At 44.0% G+C, this 21759-nt stretch overlaps 1 protein-coding gene across 1 annotated transcript in view; it reads left to right on the forward strand.

The window, feature by feature from the left end:
- Positions 1-21759, forward strand: part of LOC126109449 (C3 and PZP-like alpha-2-macroglobulin domain-containing protein 8) — a 968006-nt gene that overhangs the window by 782342 nt on the left and 163905 nt on the right. Inside the window, exon 17 of the mRNA XM_049914479.1 lies at positions 11359-11631. Within this exon, the coding sequence (XP_049770436.1) occupies positions 11359-11631 (273 nt within the window). The remainder of the gene's footprint in view (positions 1-11358; positions 11632-21759) is intronic.

A 21759-nucleotide genomic window follows, 5' to 3' on the forward strand; every position in this document is an offset into this window, starting at 1 on the left:
TTGCCTCCTTTTTTTTTAACCGAAGCCGTCATGAAATCCATCCGCCCAATTCTACTTTCAGTCGTGTCCTGACGGTTCCAAGGAGGAGAAAGATTTTGAAATGAATAGCCCGCCATCTAGGCAATGAATTAAAAAACTGTTCGTGATATGATCACTGTCAAGAAATGATGTGACAGCACAAATTTTAATTCTTTCTCTTGACCGAGAAATTATCCCATCAATTTTCATAATTTCTGAATTAACAAGTAATGAAAATTTTAATATGTCTAGTCTGGTTAGCATTCAATCTTCAAACAGTTATGACTGTTTCCCATTTAGCCTGCATTCTCCACATTTCTTAAAGAAATCAGAATTCGCAGCAGCATCACAATAATAAGGATTTGAACACATGCATAAACAGAGATTTGTGTTTATCCTGTGACACCCTCGTTTATAAGGGCATTATCGTTCTCATCAGTCTTACAGATGGGAATTGTAATCTCTTGCTCCCATTGTTCTCGACCATTGAATTTAAGCAGCGTTTAACTTTAATTGCAGTTTTCTCCAAGTACAGAGTTTGTTGCAAAATTATCTATTTATGATTGTTCAAGAACAGGAAGTGAAAGACATACATTGTATTTATCTTTTTCAATAGATGATCTCTATGATTGTTGTACATAATCATCCCATTAATTGCCTGGATTTTTTAATAGGTGTATACTACAAGTGGAACAGGTGATTTTTGAATTAATTCCCAAATCCAATTCAAGTAATTCTACCAATTATTCACATTCTCTTGAGCACATAGCATCTGAAACAATATTACTGCAAACATGTATATCTTTCTTCTTTCTTGGTCAACCACAACTTTATTCCTTCCATGCTAAGATACAACTAAGTTATAGCAACGCCTCCTACCAAAACTCTTGACACAAATCCAATCAAGGTGTAAGCTATATACAAAGATAATTGCATAGATACCTTTGTCTCCCACTCATGTAGATTCGGCGTTCCTGGCAAGCGTTCTCCATCTTCTTCCGTCCTACACTCCTATACTTCTGTTGTTCTTAGATGTTTCTCCCCCATGCCCTCACGTACACACTTCTTCATTCTTCTTCTTGTTGTTCCTCTCTCACCTTCCAGTACCATTTCTTCCATTCTCTTGCCAACATCGACTCTTCTTATGATGTGTCCATATCATTGCAGTCTCCCGTGATATTTTCGTCAGTTTAACGTTGCCCCTTCATTTCTCATTACTGATACTATCGGCTCTGAAGACGCCAACAAATTCTTATTAACATTTTCATTTCGGCCGCATCCGCCGTCTTATAATGTTCTATAGCTGGTGTCCATGTCTCTGCTCCATACAGCACTTCAGCTCTCACTGCTGCCGGCCAAAGTGGCCGTGCGGTTCTAGGCGCTACAGTCTGGAGCCGAGCGACCACTACGGTCGCAGGTTCGAATCCTGCCTCGGGCATGGATGTGTGTTCTAGGCGGCTGATGACCTCAGCAGTTAAGTCGCATAGTGCTCAGAGCCATTTGAGCCATTTTTGAACCTCTCACTGCTGACTCACACAGCATTCCTTAAGTCTCCACATTAATTCTTCGATGGCGCATTATAGTTGACGACCTTTCCCAGTTATTCCAACGTGTGCCAGCACCCTCTGGTCTATTGCCATATCTGAAGTGCGTGTATTAGACACTGTTAATACTATGGAGTTTCATCAAAGTTTGTCAGTCAGACTTCACTGTTTCTTCCGCTTGTCCTCCTAGACACACGTACTACATTTTGTTAATACTTATTTTCATCCTTCTGCCACCTTACAAAGATTTTCTCCCACAGGGTGACACACGGGAGACGGACGGTTTTGAACTGCGTAGTACTGAGGGCGCGGTGGTGGGAGGTGGTCGTGGTGGGGACAGTTCTGATCCACACAAGACGCCATTTCATTTACTCAGTCACTATGGAGCAGTCGGACTGGCAACGTCGAGTGTGTCTAAGACAGTTTCATGGAAAGTAGGGAGTCTATTATTGCTACGCAGCGATTGTTTAGTGCGCGGTTTAATGTCGGTCGATGTGGAGCTGTTCCGAGCCGTAACACAATTCTCAGATAGGTGGAAAACTTCAGAACAACTGGAAACTTACTGGATAAGAAGCATCCTGGCTCGACACGCAGAGTAACGACACCAGAAAATGTTGAAAGGGTAAGGTAAGCGGCAGTCAGAAGCCTAGGACGGTTAGCTAGACTTCATGCTAGTGAGTTACGAATCAATCGTGAATCGGTTAGACGAATTTTGCATAAAGAATTAAAATTTCATCCCTACAAAATGCTCATTGTTCAACAACTTAAGGAAACTGATTTTGCTGTACGAGAAGACTTCGCTTACAGAATGCAAGTGATTTTGGGTTCGAATGAAAATGAAATTTTATTGATGAGCGATGAAGCTCGTTTTCATTTAAACGGGAACGTGAATAAGCACAATCTACGTTACTGGGCTCCAGAGCATCCACACCTTATCCACCGGCGTCCTCTACCCTCAGAAAAAGTAACAGTCTGGTGTGTTCTCGGCTCTGCTGGCATTATTGGACCTTCAAAGACGACGAATCCCTTTAAAATCGTTTGGTTCCAGCAGGATGGGGCAACATCGCACACCGCGAACACTTCAATGAGAGTTCTTAGACGCACGTTTCCCAGCCGGACTATCTCATGTTTTGGCAATGTTCCTTCGCCTCCCAGGTCTCCCGACTTGTCAGTATTTGCCTTTTCTTCTGTGGGGGTACCTTAATAACTGTGTCTATAAACACAAACCACGAAATTTGGACGAGTTGGAGAGTGCAATCATTCAAGAAATTGCTGACATCCCTGCAGAGCCGGCCGAAGTGCCCGTGCGGTTAAAGGCGCTGCAGTCTGGAACTGCAAGACCGCTGCGGTCGCAGGTTCGAATCCTGCCTCGGGCATGGATGTTTGTGATGTCCTTAGGTTAGTTAGGTTTAACTAGTTCTAAGTTCTAGGGGACTAATGACCTCAGCAGTTGAGTCCCATAGTGCTCAGAGCCATCCCTGCAGAGATTTTAGTCCGTGTGATGGAGGATTTTGAGAAAAGAGTCCTGCATTCGAAATGATGGACATCACATTGACGACATTATTTTTCACAAATAACTTTTTTCACTACAATGGTAAATAATGAGTTTTGATTTTGTGTAAATAAACATGCATTAATTTTAAAGCTGTCTGAGTATCATTTCATTAAAAACCGCCCGTCTCCCGTGTGTCATCCTGTACTTCCCAATCTCATTTGAAGCTTATCCTTGTTACTGCTACATAACGCTATATCAGCTGTGAGAACCTGTGATGTAGACAAATAATAGTAAACCTCGCTTTTCTGTATAATCGTAAAAATAATGTGAGTTAATGCAAATTAATTTCGTAAAATGAAGTAGTTAATTTTAAACTCTTTAGTTGTGTAAACGTAAATAAAATAATGGCTACTTCTTCTTTGTGTTCTCCCTCAAGTATTAGATCAGTTGATCCATTGCAACTTCTTGATTCATCCATCTTCTCTTGAGTCGGCCAGTGTTTTTTCTTCCTGTGGCAGTTATTTTTTTAATACACTCATCGCCCACTCTTTCTGTATGTTCTTTCTATCCTTTTCCCTATTCCTTAACATTTTCATTAAAGTTGTAAATTCCTACACACTAATGGGTGATATAATTTTTTAAAATCTGTCTCTGCTTGTTACTCCCAGAATTGTCCTCAAAAATTTCATCTCGGCTGCTTAGAACCTACTGTGTATTCCAGAGATCGTAGTGCAGTTTGCACTTCCATATAGTTCACAGAGAGCAGCCACAACTTCTTAGAATTATAGCATTGTGTCGTTTTCTCACGACCATTCTTTTCGTGAAACGACACATTACGTTTAATCCCTCAATCATTTTTTCAGTATCCACTTTGCTGAGATATGATATTTTACAGCCCAAAAATCTGAAGGTGTTAACTTATACAGTAGTTTAGTTTTTATGTATGAACTTCCATCTGAAATGATGTGAGACTTAAAATGCTGTGGGCTAGGTTTCATTCGTCAATATTCTTCATTTACCCTGTAGAGTCACATTACTGTGGCCCGCCCGGTTGACTGTGCGGTTTAACGCAAGACATTCCGGACGTGAAGGAGCGCCTGGTTCCCGGCACGAATCCGCCCGGCGGATTAGTGTCGAGGTCCGGTGAGCCGGCCAGTCTGTGGATGGTTTTTAGGCGGTTTTCCATCTGCCTCGGCAAATGCTTTCTGGTTCCCCTTATTCCGCCTCAGCTACACTATGTCGGTAATTGCTGTGCAAACAAGTTCTCCACATATTTGTACACCACCATTACTCTACCACGCAAACATAGGGGTTACACTCGTCTGGTGTGAGATATTCCCTGGGGGGGGGGGTCCACTGTGGGCCAAACCACACAATAATCCTGGATTTGGTGTGTGGTGGCAGAGGGGTGAAGTGGACTGCGGTAGATGTCGTGGGGTTGTGGACCACTGCAGTTGCAGTTTCTAGGTCCCTGGTTAACATAACATAACATATTAATGTGATGGCCTGTTGCATCGCGAACGTCCTGCAAGAGAGTCAGTGAGGTTTTGTAAGGTACCAACTGGGGATGTGGAGCCATGCCAACACCAGTTCTGTTGCCAGCTGCTCTGGTCAGGATCCATGGTGCGAACCATCTGCTTGAGGTGGTCCCACAGAATCTTTATTAGGTTTAGATATGGAATTTTGGTGGTCAGGGGAGTACAGAAGCCACATTCCAGTGCTTTTAGAACGTGCATCTCCGCTTCGAACTGTAAGACATGTTGCCTTGTTCTGTTGGTAGATGCCACTGTGCTGAGGAAAAAAACAAACTACATGTAGGGATGGACGAGGTCCCCATAGATAGAGGTATGTTGATCCATTGTGCCATCCAGACTGACGATATCACCCAGAGAATACAAAAAAAAATTCCCCTGACCTTAACACTCACCCCTCCGGCATGATTGCTGAAGGTGTTTGCTTTCAGATGTATCACAGTCATGGAGCATCTGAGAGGCCAGCAGCCGCCACTAAGTTGACATCCAACTGCGCCACCAGCATACAAATTCCAGCATTTATCACTGATGAACAGCAGTCAGCATGGGTGCATGAACCAGGTATCTGCTGTGGGGGCCCATACACAGCAATCAATGTTCACTGAATGGTCGTAGAAGAGACACTGTTGGTAGCCCCTTGGTTCATCTGGGCAATCAGTTGCTTAACACTTAATATGTCCACATCTCCATAGCCATCATTCACCCTTGTCATCTGTGGCCCATGGTGTACTTTAACCACAGCAGCATGCAAACAGGTTATAAACTTGGCTGTGTGAGAAATGCTTTCAAATGGTTCAAATGAGTCTGACCACTATGGGACTTAACATCTGAGGTCATCAGTCCCCTAAACTTAGAACTACTTAAACCTAACTAACCTAAGGATATCACACACATCCATGCCCGAGGCAGGATTCGAACCTGTGACCATAGCGGTCTCGCAGTTCCAGACTGAAGCGCCTAGAACTGCTAAGCCACCCTGGCCGGCAAATGCTTTCACAATTGGTTTAGTGTCGTCTTGTTGTCACCGTAGGCTTGTACCATAGGAAGCAAGGAGAGGATGCTGTTTGGTGGCCAGAATCCTCTTCTGCAACTCAGACTGCACACACGTATTAACAGGGCCCTTTATTCATAAGAACGAGAAGTTACTTAAGATAGTCCAGATGTAGTGGTACAAGCTGTCCCATAATAGTCCATGTTAGCCTGATTGCTGGTGATGTACAAGTCCACTATGTACACTACCTGGTTGCTGTGTAATGCTGGTGATTCCCACTGCGGCTGGTCTGTGACATTACTCGGTGACTCACTGGATGACTGGGCTCGATGACAGACTCGGCCCTCCAGTCCATAGTGGCGACCTAAATACTGGAAGTTTAGAGGGCGTTGGTGACGCATTGTTTGATAGGCTATCGTTGGCCTCCCTCCTGATAGGTGAGTTGCTTGCACCTACTATTGTTCTTCTTGCAACCTCTTTGCTGCCCTGAGTGCTGGCGCCAGCTTATACCAGCACAATTAGCCCAAAGGCAGTCTGTGAGTGGTTATTGTATGTTGATGTGGAATATAGCTAGTGGTCACATTAATGTCATTGCTCCACGTATAGTGCTTTTACTTTACATTGTCTGGCCCTGGTAGCTGAGGCCGGTCTGGATGGCTGAGCGGTTCTAGGCGCTACAAAAAATGGTTCAAATGGCTCTGAGCACTATGGGACTCAACTGCTGTGGTCATAAGTCCCCTAGAACTTAGAACTACTTAAACCTAACTAACCTAAGGACAGCACACAACACCCAGCCATCACGAGGCAGAGAAAATCCCTGACCCCGCCGGGAATCGAACCCGGGAACCCGGGCGTGGGAAGCGAGAACGCTACCGCACGACCACGAGATGCGGGCCCTCTAGGCGCTACAGTCTGGACCCGCGGGACTGCTACGGTCGCAGGTTCGAATGTTTCCCCGGGCATGGATGTGTGTGATGTCCTTAGGTTAGTTAGGTTTAAGTAGTTCTTAAGTTCTAGGGGACTGATGGATACAGATGTTAAGTCCCATAGTGCTCAGAGCCATTTGAACCATTTTGGTAGCTGAGTGCGCAGCGTGACAGAATGCCATACCTATCAGCCCGAGTTCGATTCCAGGCTGGGTCGGAGATTTTCTCTAATCAGGGACTGGGTGTTGTGTTGTCCTTATCATCATCTTTTCATCCCCATCGAAATGCAAGTTGCCGAAGTGGCGTCAACTCGAAAGAGTTGCAGCAGGCGAACGGTCTACCAGACGGGAGTCCCTAGATACACAGCATTTCCATTTACTTTATATTGTTAATATAGCTAGTTGCTGGATGTCACATGATCACACACTTATTTATTCAAACTCAACAACCGAAAGTAAATCTACAGGGTGGTCCATTGCTCGTGACCGGACGAAGTATCTAACGAAATAAGCTTCAAACGAAAGAACTACAAAGAACGAATCTTGTCTAGATGAAGCTATGATTCGCCCGTTAGATGGCGCTGCCATAGGTCAAACGGATATCAACTGCTTTTTTTAAAAATAGAAACACCCATTTTTCATCACATATTCGTGTAGTACGTAAAGAAATATGAATGTTTTAGTTGGACCACTTCTTTCGCTTTGTGATAAATGGCGCTGTAATAGTCGCAAACATATGGGGCACAATTTTAGACGAATAGTTGGTAACAGGTAGGTTTTCTAAATTAAAATGCAGAACATAGATACGTTTGAACATTTTATTTCGGTTGTTCCAATGCGATACATGTACCCTTGTGAACTTATCATTTCTGACAACGCATGCTGTTACAGCGTGATGACCTGTAAATAAATGCTCAAAATGATGTCCGTCAACCTCAATCCATTTGGCAATACGTGTAACGACATTCCTCTCAACAGCGAGTAGCTCGCCTTCCGTAATTTCGCACATGCATTGACAATTGGCTGACGCATGTTGTCAGGCGTTGTCGGTGGATCACGATAGCAAATATCCTTCAACTTTCCCCACAGAAAGAATTCCGGGGACGTCAGATCCGGTGAACGTGCGGGCCACGGTATGGTGTTTCGACGACCAATCCTCCTGTCATGAAATATGCTGTTCAATACCGCTTCAACCGCACGCGAGCTATGTGCCGGACATCCGTCATGTTGCAAGTACATCGCCATTGTGTCATGCAGCGAAACATCTTGTAGTAACATCGGTAGAACATTACGTAGGAAATCAGCATACATTGCACCATTTAGATTGCCATCGATAAAATGGGGGCCAGTTATCCTTCCTCCCGTAATGCCGCACCATACATTAACCCGCCAAGGTCGCTGATGTTCCACTTGTCGCAGATATCGTAGATTTTCCGTTGCCCAATAGTGCATATTATGCCGGCTTACGTTACCGCTTTTGGTGAATGACGCTTCGTCGCTAAATAGAACGCGTGGAAAAAATGTGTCATCGTCCCGTAATTTCCCTTGCGCCCTGTGGCAGAACTGTACACGACGTTCAAAGTCGTCCCCATGCAATTCCTGATGCACAGAAATATGGTACGGGTGTAATCGATGTTGATGTAGCATTCTCAACACCGACGTTTTGAGATTCCCGATTCTCGCGCAATTTGTCTGCTACTGATGTGCGGATTAGCCGCGACAACAGCTAAAACACCTACTTGGGCATGATCATTTATTGCAGGTCGTGGTTGACGTTTCACATGTGGCTGAACTCTTCTTGTTTCCTTAAATAACGTAACTATCCGGCGAACAGTCCGGACACTTGTATGATATCGTCCAGGATACCAAGCAGCATACATAGCACACGCCCGTTGGGCATTTTGATCACAATAGAAAAAACAACACGATATCGACCTTTTCCGCTATTGGTAAACGGTCCATTGCAACACGGGTAATGTATGACGAAGCAAATACCGTCCGCACTGGCGGAATGTTACGTGATACCACGTACTTACACGTTTGCAACTATTACAGCGCCATCTATCACAAAGCGAAGAAAGTGGTCCAACTAAAACACTCATATTTCTTTACGTACTCCAAGAATATGTAATAAGAAATGGGGGTTCCTATTTAAAAAAACATAGTTGATATCCGTTTGACCTATGGCAGCGCCATCTAGCGGGCCAAGCATAGCGCCATCTGGTTTCCCCTTCAAGCTAGACGAGTTTCGTTCTTTGTAGTTTTTTCGTTTGATGCTAATTTCGTGAGATATGTGGCCCGGTCACTATCAGTGGGCTGCCCTGCATAACAAACTGAATGAATGTGGCATACAAAAATGGAAAAGTTCATCAATGGCATATTGCATGTAATGAACAGACGAATACCTGCTGAAAGGAACTCTGACAATGCATCACAGAAATCTAGAAAGGACAACAGCTGTTCACCAATAATGTTGGAATAAGCATGTACATCTACATGGCTACTCTGCACTGCAGCTAACACTTAACTGCTTGGCAGAGGGTCTTGGAACCACTTTAGGCTATTTTTAGTAGTTCTGATTTCTTTTACTTTATTGCAATGATCATTTCCCGTTATGTAGATTGGCGACAGTAAAATACACAGCTGGCCATTAAAAATGATACACCAGGAAGATTACGTGCTACAGACGCGAAGTTTAACCGACAGGAAGAGAATGCTGTGATATGCAAATGATTGGCTTTTCAGAGCATTCACACAAGGCTGGCGCCGGTGGTGACATCTACAACGTGCTGACATGAGGAAACTTCCCAACCGATTTCTTATACACAAACAGCAGTTGACCGGCGTTGCCTGGTAAAACATTGTTGTGATGCCTCGTGTAAGAAGGATAAATGCATACCATCACGTTACCGAATTTGATAAAGGTCGTATTGTAGCCTATCGCGGTTGCGGTTTATCGTATCGCGACATTGCTGCTGGCATTGGTCGAGATCCAGAAAATGGAATCGGTGGGTTCAGGAGGGTAATACGGAACGCCGTGCTGCATCGCAACGGCCTCGTATCACCAGCAGTCGAGATGACAGGCATCTTATCCGCATGGCTGTAACGGATCGTGCACCCACGTCTCGATCCCTCAGTCAACAGATGGGGACGTTTGCAAGACAACAACCGTCTGCACGAACAGTTCGTCGACGTTTGCAGCAGCATGGACTATCAGCTCGTAGACCATGGCTGCGGTTACCCTTGCTACATCACAGACAGGAACGCCTGCGATAGTGTACTCAACGACGAACCTGAGTGCACCAATGGCAAAACGTCATTTTTTCGGATGAATCCAGGTTATGTTTACAGCATCATGATGGTCGGATCCGCGTTTGGCGACATCGCGGCGAACGCACATTGGAAGCGTGTATTAGTCATTGACATACTGGCGTATCACCCGGCGTGATGGTATGAGGTGGCATTGGTTACACGTCTCGGTCACCTCTTGTTTGCACTGACGGCATGTTGAACAGTGGACGTTACATTTCAGATGTGTTACGACCCGTGGCTCCACCCTCTATTCGATCCCTGCGAGACCCTACATTTCAGCAGGATAATGCACGACCGCAAGTTGCAGGTCCTGTACGAGCCTTTCTGTATACAGAAAATGTTCGACTGCTGCCCTGGCCAGCACATTCTCCAGATCTCTCACCAACTGAAAACGTCTGTTCAATGGAGGCCGAGCAACTGACTCGTCACAATACGCCAGTCACTACTCTTGATGAACTGTGGTATCGTGTTGAAGCTGCATAGGCAGCTGACCCTTAACATAAACAAATGTAATGTATTGCGAATACATAGAAAGAAGGATCCTTTATTGTATGATTATATGATAGCGGAACAAACACTGGTAGCAGTTACTTCTGTAAAATATCTGGGAGTACGCGTGCGGAACGATTTGAAGTGGAATGATCATATAAAATTAATTGTTGGTAAGGCGGGTACCAGGTTGAGATTCATTGGGAGAGTCCTTAGAAAATGTAGTCCATCAACAAAGGAGGTGGCTTACAAAACACTCGTTCGACCTATACTTGAGTATCGCTCATCAGTGTGGGATCCGTACCAGATCGGGTTGACGGAGGAGATAGAGAAGATCCAAAGAAGAGCGGCGCGTTTCGTCACAGGGTTATTTGGTAACCGTGATAGCATTACGGAGATGTTTAACACACTGAAGTGGCAGACTCTGCAAGAGAGGCGCTCTGCATCGCGGTGTAGCTTGCTCGTGAGGTTTCGAAAGGGTGCGTTTCTGGATGAGGTATCGAATATATTGCTTCCCCCTACTTATACCTGCCGAGGAGATCACGAATGTAAAATTAGAGAGATTAGAGCGCGCACGGAGGCTTTCAGACAGTCGTTCTTCCCGCGAACCATACGCGACTGGAATAGGAAAGGAAGGTAATGACAGTGGCACGTAAAGTGCCCTCCGCAACACACCGTTGGGTGGCTTGCGGAGTATAAATGTAGATGTAGATGTACCTGTACACGCCATCCAAGCTGTATTTGACTCAATGCCCAGGCGTATCAAGGCCGTTGTTACGGCCAGAGGTGGTTGTTCTGGGTACTGATTTCTCAGGATCTATGCACCCAAATTGCGTGAAAATGTAATCACATGTCAGTAATAGTACAATATATCTGTCCAATGAATACCCGTTTATCATCTACATTTCTTGTTGGCGTAGCAATTTCAATGGCCAGTAGTGTATTTTTTCATGCAGAAGAGTGGTTCATATTTAGAGTAACCTGAATTGGTGTCGTCGTATAACGGACACATGTCAACAGCTGATACTCACGTGCACCTCGCACTCTTTCAGAGAGACTGGTGGTGTCTACTCCGGAGGAGTTCCAGCCGGAGTGGCTGCCGGCTCCGCGGAACCGCGCCGGCGTCGTGCTGGAGGTGCGGGCGGCGGCGCCGGGGGCGGACCGGGACCGTGGGGGCGGCGCCGGGGGCGCAGTTGGCGGTGGGGGTGGAGACACGCCCCCGCAGCCGGCCGCCGTGGTGCTGCTGTCCTCCGGCAGAGGTGCCGGGCCCGACTCCTACCTGCTGGCTCTGGGAGACGTGTCGTGGCTGACCAGGGGGCCGCACGGTACGTTGCGTGGCGCACCGCACAGCACTGCAGAGCTACATTGGAACCTATAGCACGTGATACTAATAATTAATGGCGTGTGACGAGGGCCTCCCGTCGGGTAGACCGCTCGCCAGGTGTAAGTCTTTCGATTTCACGCCACTTCGGCGAGTTGCGCGTCGATGGGGATGAAATGATGATGATGATTAGGACTACACAACACCCAGTCCCTGAGCGGAGAAAATCTCCGACCCAGCTGGAAATCGAACCCGGGCCCTTAGGATTGACAGTCTGTCGCGCTGACCACTTCTTTTTTCTTTTTTCTTTTAAGTCTCATTTTGCTCTAGATTGTTCGTTGAATTTGTTCGTGGCGGACGTCCGATGACGCCTGTTCAGGTTGATCGTTGATTCGTTCACTCAGTTTTTTCGTTACACAGGGTAACTAAGCCCTCTGACCGAACACGCTGAGCTACCGTGCCGGCAAATCTCATTTTGTTCTCTTTTGTTCGTTGCATTTGCTCGGGGCGGACGTCGTAAGACATTCGTTTAAGGGGCTCCGGAACGCCCTATACTTGCAATGTTAAAATAACGCTTATAAATTACATCTTTCCTCACTAAATATTTGAGGTAGGAAGTTGAACTTTTTACAGATTATTTATTGGAATATGGGCTACAACTTAACACAGGGATTTTACAAAATTTTAGTTCAGTTATTAAAGATGATTTTTTTCAATTGTAATGAAAATTCACAACATTTTTTGCAATTTTTTATTTATATATTCAAAAATATACAGTTTTTTGGAAAAAGGCTGTGTTAAATTATGCAGAAGGTACTGTGTAACATTTACTGAAAGTTTGAAACAAATATGTTTGGAAGATCCTTAGAAAACACGTAATTAGTATGAGAAAATAAAAGTTTTGGGAATCGAGCGACAAAGATTGGATTAACTTTTTAGTGCATTCGAGGTCCATAGGATGGATTATCTTCATCCTCTGCAAGCTCCTCCTCCAGCTTCCTCTTGTTCCTCCTCCTGTTTACTCTTGCTTGTATTTCTAGACTCTTTACAGCCCTATCTGCAGCCCGAAGGCGTTCCTTGTCTTAAGGAAGCATCGCTCGTACCATGTTAGAACCTATCTTCATTCCCACATTTCTAAATACCTTGCACCTTACAATGTTGCCATCATTGAAAGTCGCAACAGCATCATACACACCAAAGTGAAGTGTTTCTATTCCAACAAATACAGTCTTGGGGATTCTCGACCATATAACACTATTTACACTTTCATTGGGGTTTTGAGTTTTTCCGTGAATACACTTTTTCAACAGTTCAGGTGCTGCTAAGTCTCTGAAAATAGGTTTTATCACCTCCATTATTGCATGAGGCAGACTATGCTTATGAGTGTACACTTCACCAGTTAGCAATCCTTTGTTATATTTACACCAACTGTCTTCTTCTTTGGGACACAAGCTATGTTGGGGATTTTCATCGGTTGAAGAAGTATGAAAAAAAAGATCCCAAACAGCCTTCTTCATTTCGTCGACACTTTGTGTATTTTGCCTAATAGCCATTCCATAATAGTTCTGTATTTTGTCAATTACACTGTCAGTTAACCTTCCCTTCCCATCCAACGCTTTTCCATCACTGAGTTTTTGTTTTTTGTACGAAGCTTTCAGTCGCCGAAGTCTTGTTCCCATTCGCTTCTGTACGTGTCCAATACACTCAAATTTCTGCACTACAACATCATCAGTCCTTGAACATGTTTGAAACTTTTAGAATCACCGTCACCAAGGTAATTAACATATCGCACAGCGCCACAGTGGGTCACGCCCATGTAGAACACATTTTAAAAAAAATTTAAAAATAGTTGTAGTCTTCGGAATTGAATAAATTATATATCTATTAAAAGGTAATAGTCTGCAGATTCAGAAAACGCAAAAAAGTAAAAATTGAACTTTCATGATTTTGAGCCTTTCCGGAGCCCCTTAAGTTCGTTGATGATCGGTTTACTCAGTTTTTTTTAATTACAGAATGCACGTAGCCCTCTGCCCGAACCACTCAGCTACCGGTGGCAGACATGTGATACTGATAGTATAGAGGCCATGTACGTGACTTTAGAATGTATACTCATGTTCAGAAAAAAAACAGAATACTTTTAACAAGTAGAGGCAGGACGTTAACGTTCAAAGGAGATGTACAGAAGTATGTTCTGCAGAAATGACTAGTATCTGAAACATATCGGCCCGCAGGTACAACGTCAACATCAATATATTGGTGCAGTGCCATCTACCAGTAAAATAGCTGTCGTTGTCGCTGTAAACCAAAGGTAATGGATCATTCAGATTTGAGCAGACGTGCTGGATGCCTCGCAGTTGTATGCGCAAACTGTACCACAAAATTAGTGAGTTTGAAAGAGGGCGCATTATTAGCATGAGAGTGTGTGATGCATCCATCCTGGAAATGGCTGCCCGTGTGGGACGAAGTGTTTCGGCAGTGCACCGGGTGTGTGAAGATTGGTTCACAGAAGGACGTAGAACATGAAGAGAGAAAGTTACTGTCCATGCAACAGCACGGCATTAGAAAGCATCGCTCCTGCGAAACGCAACTCACCCTTTTTTCAGATGATATCTTGCGAACCATGGATGAAGGGTATCAGACGGATGCCATATTCCTTGACTTCCGGAAGGCGTTTGAATCGGTGCCCCACTGTAGACTCCTAAGATACGAGCATATGGGATTGGTTCCCAATACTTCATAAGTAATAGAACCCAGTACGTTGTCCTTGATGGTGAGCGTTCATCAGAGTTGAGGGTATCATCTGGAGTGCCCCAGGAAAGTGTCGTAGGTCCGCTGTTGTTTTCTATCTACATAAATGATCTTTTGGATAGGGTGGATAGCAATGTGCGGCTCTTTGCTGATGATGCTGTGGTGTAAGGGAAAGTATCGTCGTTGAGTGACTGTAGGAGGATACAAGATGACTTGGACAGGATTTGTGATTGGTGTAAAGAATGGCAGCTAACTCTAAATATAGATAAATGTAAATTAATGCCGATGAATAGGAAAAAGAGTCCTGTAATGTTTGAATACTCCATTAGTAGTGTAGTGCTTGACACAGTCACGTCGATTAAATATTTGGGCGTAACATTGCAGAGCGATATGAAATTGGAAAAGTGTGTAATGGCAGTTGTGCGGAAGGCGCATAGTCGTCTTCGGTTCATTGGTAGAATTTTGGGAAGATGTGGTTCATCCGTAAAGGAGACCGCTTATAAAACACTAATACGACCTATTCTTGAGTACTGCTCGAGCGTTTGGGATCCCTATCAGGTCGGATTGAGGGAGGACATAGAAGCAATTCAGAGGCGGGCTGCTAGATTTGTTACTGGTAGGTTTGATCATCACGCGAGTGTTACGGAAATGCTTCAGGAACTCGGGTGGGAGTCTCTAGAGGAAAGGAGGCGTTCTTTTCGTGAATCGCTACTGAGGAAATTTAGAGAACCAGCATTTGAGGCTGACTGCGGTACAATTTTACTGCCGCTAACTTATATTTCACGGAAAGAGCACAAAGATAAGAGAGATTAGGGCTCGTACAGAGGCATATAGGCAGTCATTTTTCCCTCGTTCTGTTTGGGAGTGGAACAGGGAGAGAAGATGCTAGTTGTGGTGCGAGGTACCCTCCGCCACGCACCGTATGGTGGACTGCGGGGTATGTATGTAGATGTAGATGTAGAGATGGGTCAGGTCGCACCAACCAAACCACCCCCAGAGAAGATCGACACCTCATCCAAATGGCTCTGCCTTCTCCTCTGGTCTGGCGCAACAGTGTAACAGTGTAACACATTGTTCGCTATCAGAAGCGTCAGTCCATTGCCGCCTATTATGGCATGGTTACCTGTGTATTCTCCGCTTCCCCACGTACCTTTGACGAATGTGTATAAACATACTAGGCAGCAATGGTGCATGCAGCGACATCAATGGGGACAGGAATGGCATCAGATAGTGTTTATGGACGAATTCAGGTTCTGTTTCTTTGAAAATGAGGCCGCATTTCGGGGAGGGGCATTACAGGGTCATCACAGTGACTCAGTTCGCAACAAGACATACAGTGCCTACTCAGGCTTTATCGCATGGCGAGCTATTGGGTACAACTACACATCACAGTTGGAGTGTGTCTAGGGCACTGTGACCAGTGTGACCTACATTCAGATTCAGATTCTTTATTAGTCATTCAGCATTATTACATGCAATAGACTTCGTCAGTTCACTTAACCTATTAATTTTAAAAATTAAATTTTCCATATTTAAGTTGATATTGGGCATTTCTAAAAATTCTTCTAATGAATAGAATGGATTAGTCAACAAGAATTTATGTACAGTTTCTTTAAATAATTTGCCAGGCTTGATTGATACATTCTTAGACAATTTGTTACATATTTTACTTGCCATATACTTATGACTATTGTTAGTTTTAGCTAACATATGTTGTGGCAACAGCAGAGAAGTACAGGTTCTTGTATAGTAGTCATGCCTTTGATTTTTTACACTTAAATTAGGTAGTTAAGCAAATATATACAGGGTGTTACAAACCGTACGGCCAAACTTTCAGGAAACATTCCTTACCCACAAATAAAGAAAAGATGTTATGTGGACATGTGTCCGGAAACGCTTAATTTTCATGTTAGAGCTCATTTTAGTTTAGTCAGTATGTACTGTACGTCCTCGATTCACTGACAGGTGGCCCAATTGAAGGAAGGTAATGTTGACTTCGGTGCTTGTGTTGACATGCGACTCATTGCTCTACAGTACTAGCATCAAGCACATCACGTTAGTGTTCATCACGAACGTGGTTTTGCAGTCAGTTCAATGTTTACAAATGCGGAGTTGGCAGATGCCCATTTGATGTATGGATTATCACGGGGCAATAGCCGTGGCGCGGTACGTTTGTATCGAGACAGATTTCCAGAACGAAGGTGTCCCGACAGGAAGACGTTCGAAGCAATTGATCGGCGTCGTAGGGAGCACGGAACATTCCAGCCTATGACTCGCGACTGGGGAAGACCTAGAACGACGAGGACACCTGCAATGGACGGGGCAATTCTTCGTGCAGTTGACGATAACCCTAATGTCAGCGTCAGAGAAGTTGCTGCTGTACAAGGTAACGTTGACCACGTCACTGTATGGAGAGTGCTACGGGAGAACCAGTTGTTTCCGTACCATGTACAGCTTGTGCAGGCACTATCAGCAGCTGATTGGCCTCCACAGGTACACTTCTGCGAATGGTTCATCCAACAATGTGTCAATCCTCATTTCAGTGCAAATGTTGTCTTTACCGATGAGGCTTCATTCCAACGTGATCAAATTGTAAATTTTCACAATCAACATGTGTAGGCTGACGAGAATCCGCACGCAATTGTGCAATCACGACATCAACACAGATTTTATGTGAACGTTTGGGCAGGCATTGTTGGTGATGTCTTGATTGGGCCTCACGTTCTTCCACCTACGCTCAATGGAGCACGTTATCATGATTTCATACGGGATACTCTACCTGTGCTGCTAGAACATGTGCCTTTACAAGTACGACACAACATGTGGTTCATGCACGATGGAGCTCCTGCACATTTCAGTCGAAGTGTTCGTACGCTTCACAACAACAGATTTCATGGCTTCCACGCTCTCCTGACCTCAACCCTCTTGACTTTCATTTATGGAGGCATTTGAAAGCTCTTGTCTACGCAACCCCGGTACCAAACGTAGAGACTCTTCGTGCTTGTATTGTGGACGGTTGTGATACAATACGCCATTCTCCAGGGCTGCATCAGCGCATCAGGGATTCCATGCGACGGAGGGTGGATGCATGTATCCTCGCTAACGGAGGAAATTTTGAATATTTCCTGTAACAAAGTGTTTGAAGTCACGCTGGTACGTTCTATTGCTGTGTGTTTCCATTCCATGATTAATGTGATTTGAAGAGAAGTAATAAAATGAGCTCTAACATGTAAAGTAAGCGTTTCCGGACACATGTCCACATAACATATTTTCTTTCTTTGTGTGTGAGGAATGTTTCCTGAAAGTTTGGCCGTACCTTTTTGTAACACCCTGTAGTTAATGCTGTCAGGAATATATAAATGAATAACTGTTAAAATTCTATATTTAATGAAGAATGGTTTACCGTGTGTCCTATTACCTACCCTAGCCATTACTCTGATTGCTTTCTTCTGGATCACCATAATATCATTTATTTTTCTGCTTTTTCCCCAGAGTATAAACCCATACCTTAAAACAGATTGAAAAAAGGCAAAGTACGCTGTCGTTACGTACTCAAATGTCACACAACACATCAGTCTCTTCAACAAATATATAACTCCTGACAACCTATCCACTATGTGATCAATGTGAGAGTTCCATGCTAGACTGTTGTCAAGTATGATACCTAAAAACTTTGGCTATTTTTGTAGTCTTTGATACACTGAACCACATATTCTGGGTCTTTTTCTCATTTAGTAGTAGACCATTTGCATTAAACCATGATGTTTCATTTTCTTTTGCCAATTTCGTACCACTTACAAGGTTATCAAATACATGGTTTACAGATAGAAAAGTTGTATCATCTGCATACATATATGTCTCTACATCTATATTTCCTGGTAAGTCATTTATGTGTACAAGGAAGGGAAGAGGTCCCAATTTAGATCCCTGCAACACTCCATGTTGAACCTCGAGTGTGTTTGACAGATGACTTCTTGAACTCACCGCCTGTTTCTTTTTATTGACGTATGATTTGATGAGTTTTAAACTTTTATCACATATACCATAGTACTCAGTTTTAGAGAGGAAAAGTGAGTGGCCGGCACAGTCAAAGACTTTGCTCACATTACATAAGGTTAACTGTGTGTGAGCATGGTCCTCGAATGCTGCGAAAATGTCTCTGAGAGCTCTATGGCATATATAGCTGACCTTCCTTTCCTGTTACCAAACTCTGATGCACTTAACATCTCATTTAGTTCTAGATACTCATACATATACTGATATATTATGCCTTCAAAGACTTTTCCTAGTACTGGAATTAGTGAAATTGGTCTGTAGTTTGCAGAATCTAATTTCATACCCTTCTTCAAGACTGGAGTCACCTTGGATAGCTTGAGAGGATCAGGAGAAGCCCCTTCTATGAATGACACCCTGTGAACCGTAGACATAACTTTTCTGCACAATATCCCAGACGCAATTTTTCAGCAAGATAGTGTACGACCACATGCTGCTACACAAACACGACCCATCTTGTTGTCTCAGGATGTGAGCCTTCTCGCCAGTTGAAAATGTTTGGGATATGGTGAAATGACAGGTGCAGTGCTGTGACCCAGTGCGTATCACCACAGATGAACTTTGGAAGCATGTGAAAGCAGCGTGGATGACTATACCACACGGCACCATTCACACCTTATACGCATGGAACAAGTTATCAGGACACATGCTGAACTTAGGTGATTAAAATGCTAATCACTTCTGCAGAACATACTAATGTAAACGTCCTGTGAATATGAGCATCCTATCTCTAGTCGTTCAAGATGTTATGTTCTTTGTGAACACAAGTGTACTTCCGTACGGTGTTGACCTACCATAGGACGACACCAGAAGAAAAACAAGCGCCAGTAGTTCACTGTAAGTTTCCAGAGTAGAAGTGGAAGCCCGATATCCTCAAATACTGACTGATGAGGTGATGTACCACACATGATTTTTTCCAGTCCAGTGTAGAAACCTGATGGTACAGAACGAAGGCTCCATCTTTACTAATGACACCAATATTAGTCTCAAAATATTATAGCAATGATAACTTTAATGACTCTCTTTCAAACTCTGAAGGTGACAGGGGTACAATACAGGGAGCGAAAGGCTATTTACAACTTGTACAGAAACCAGATGGCAGGGCCAGGGACATGAAAGGGAAGCAGTGGTTGGGAAGGGAGTGAGACAGGGTTGTAGCCTCTCCCCGATGGTATTCAATCTGTATATTGAGCAAGCAGTAAAGAAAACAAAAGAAAAATTCGGAGTAGGTATTAAAATCCATGGAGAAGAAATAAAAACTTTGAGGTTTGCCGATGACGTTGTAATTCTGTCAGACACGGCAAAGGACTTGGAAGAGCAGTTGAACGGAATGGACAGCGTCTTGAAAGGAGGGTATAAGATGAACATCAACAAAAGCAAAACGAAAATAATGGAATGTAGTCGAGTTAAGTGGGGTGATGCTGAGGGAATTAGATTAGGAAATCAAACACTTTTAGTAAAGGAGTTTTGTTATTTGGGGTGCAAAATAACTGATGATGGTCGAAGTAGAGAGGATATAAAATGTAGACTGGCAATGGCAAGGAAAGCGTTTCTGAAGAAGAGAAATCTGTTAACATCGAGTATAGATTTAAGTGTCAGGAAGTCGTTTATGAATGTATTTGTATGGAGTGTAGCCATGTATGGAAGTGAAACATGGACGATAAATAGTTTGGACAAGAAGAGAATAGAAGCTTTCGAAATGTGGTGCTACAGAAGAATGCTGAAGATTAGATGGGTAGATCACATAACTAATGAGGAAGTATTGAATAGAATTGGGGAGAAGAGGAGTTTGTGGCACAACTTGATCAGAAGAAGGGATCGGTTGGTAGGACATGTTATGCGGCGTCAATGAATCACCAGTTTAGGGACACGGGCAGCGTGGAGGGTGAAAATCGTAGAGGGAGACGAAGAGATGAATACACTAAGCAGATTCAGAAGAATGTAGGTTGCAGTAGGTACTGGGAGATGAAGAAGCTTGCACAGGATAGAGTAGCATGGAGAGCTGCATCAAACCAGTCTCAGGACTGAAGACCACAACAACAACAAAAACTTTATTGACTTACCTATTATCATACAAAGCTTTGCTTCAGGACTCGTACGTAACATGAAGTTAAATTGACCAGAAGATTTGTTTTGAAAAGACTTTCGTACAGATGGCATATCATTTGATGCTCACCTCACACCATCTCCCACAGAAATAAGTTGACTTTTCTTGTGTCTTCGCTAACACATTTAAAAATAAATCTATATGTAATTATTGCCACAGTGGTAACGTCAGTTCCTGTCATGTCAGCGAAGTTAAGCGCTGTCGGACTGGGCTAGCACTTGGATATGTGACCATCTGGTCTGCTGAGCGCTGTTGGAAAGCTGGCTGCACTCAGCCCTTGTGAGGCAAACTGAGGAGCTACTTGATAGAGAAGTAGCGGCTCCGGTCTCGTAAACTGACATACGGCCGGGACAGCGGTGTGCTGACCACATGCCCCTCCATGTCCGCATCCAGTGACGCCTGTGGGCTGAGGATGACTCGGTGACCGGTCGGTACCGTTCAGCCTTCCAAGCCTGTTCGGATGGAGTTTAGTTTCGTTAGTTACTGGTCGATTTGGGGGGAGGGGACCAAATGGCAAGGTCTTCGGTCCCATCAGATTACAGAGGAGGAACCATCCTGACATTTCCTGACAAGAGAACCTCCCCATCGCACCCCTCTCAGATTTAGTTATAAGTTGGCACAGTGGATACGCCTTGAGAAACTGAACCCAGATCAATCGAGAAAACAGGAAGAAGTTGTGTGGAACTATGAAAAAATAAGCAAAATATACAAACTGAGTAGTCCATGTGCACGTTCGGCAACATCAAGGATATTGTGAAGTCAGGAGCGCCGTGCTCCTATGGTTAGCGTGAGCAGCTGCGGAACGAGAGGTCCTGGGTTCAAGTCTTCTCTCATATAAAAAGTTTACTTTTTAATTTTCGCAAAGTTATGATCTGTCTGTCCGTTCATTGACGTCTATGTTCACTGTAATAAGTTTAGTGTCTGTGTTTTGCGACCGCACCGCAAAACCGTGCGATTAGTAGACGAAAGGACGTGCCTCTCCAATGGGAACCGAAAACATTTGATCGCAAGGTCATAGGTCAACCGATTCCTCCACAGGAAACACGTCTGATATATTCTATACGACACTGGTGACGGCATGTGCGTCACGTGACAGGAATATGTTGTCGACCCACCTAACTTGTACACTTGGCGAATGGGTAAAAAGATTCTTCTACCTTGCCCGATTTAGGTTTCCTTGTGGATGTGACAATCACTCCCAAAAAAGTGATGAAAACATAAGAG

Source organism: Schistocerca cancellata, chromosome 12, assembly GCF_023864275.1.
Source record: "Schistocerca cancellata isolate TAMUIC-IGC-003103 chromosome 12, iqSchCanc2.1, whole genome shotgun sequence".
NCBI lineage: Eukaryota > Metazoa > Arthropoda > Insecta > Orthoptera > Acrididae > Schistocerca > Schistocerca cancellata.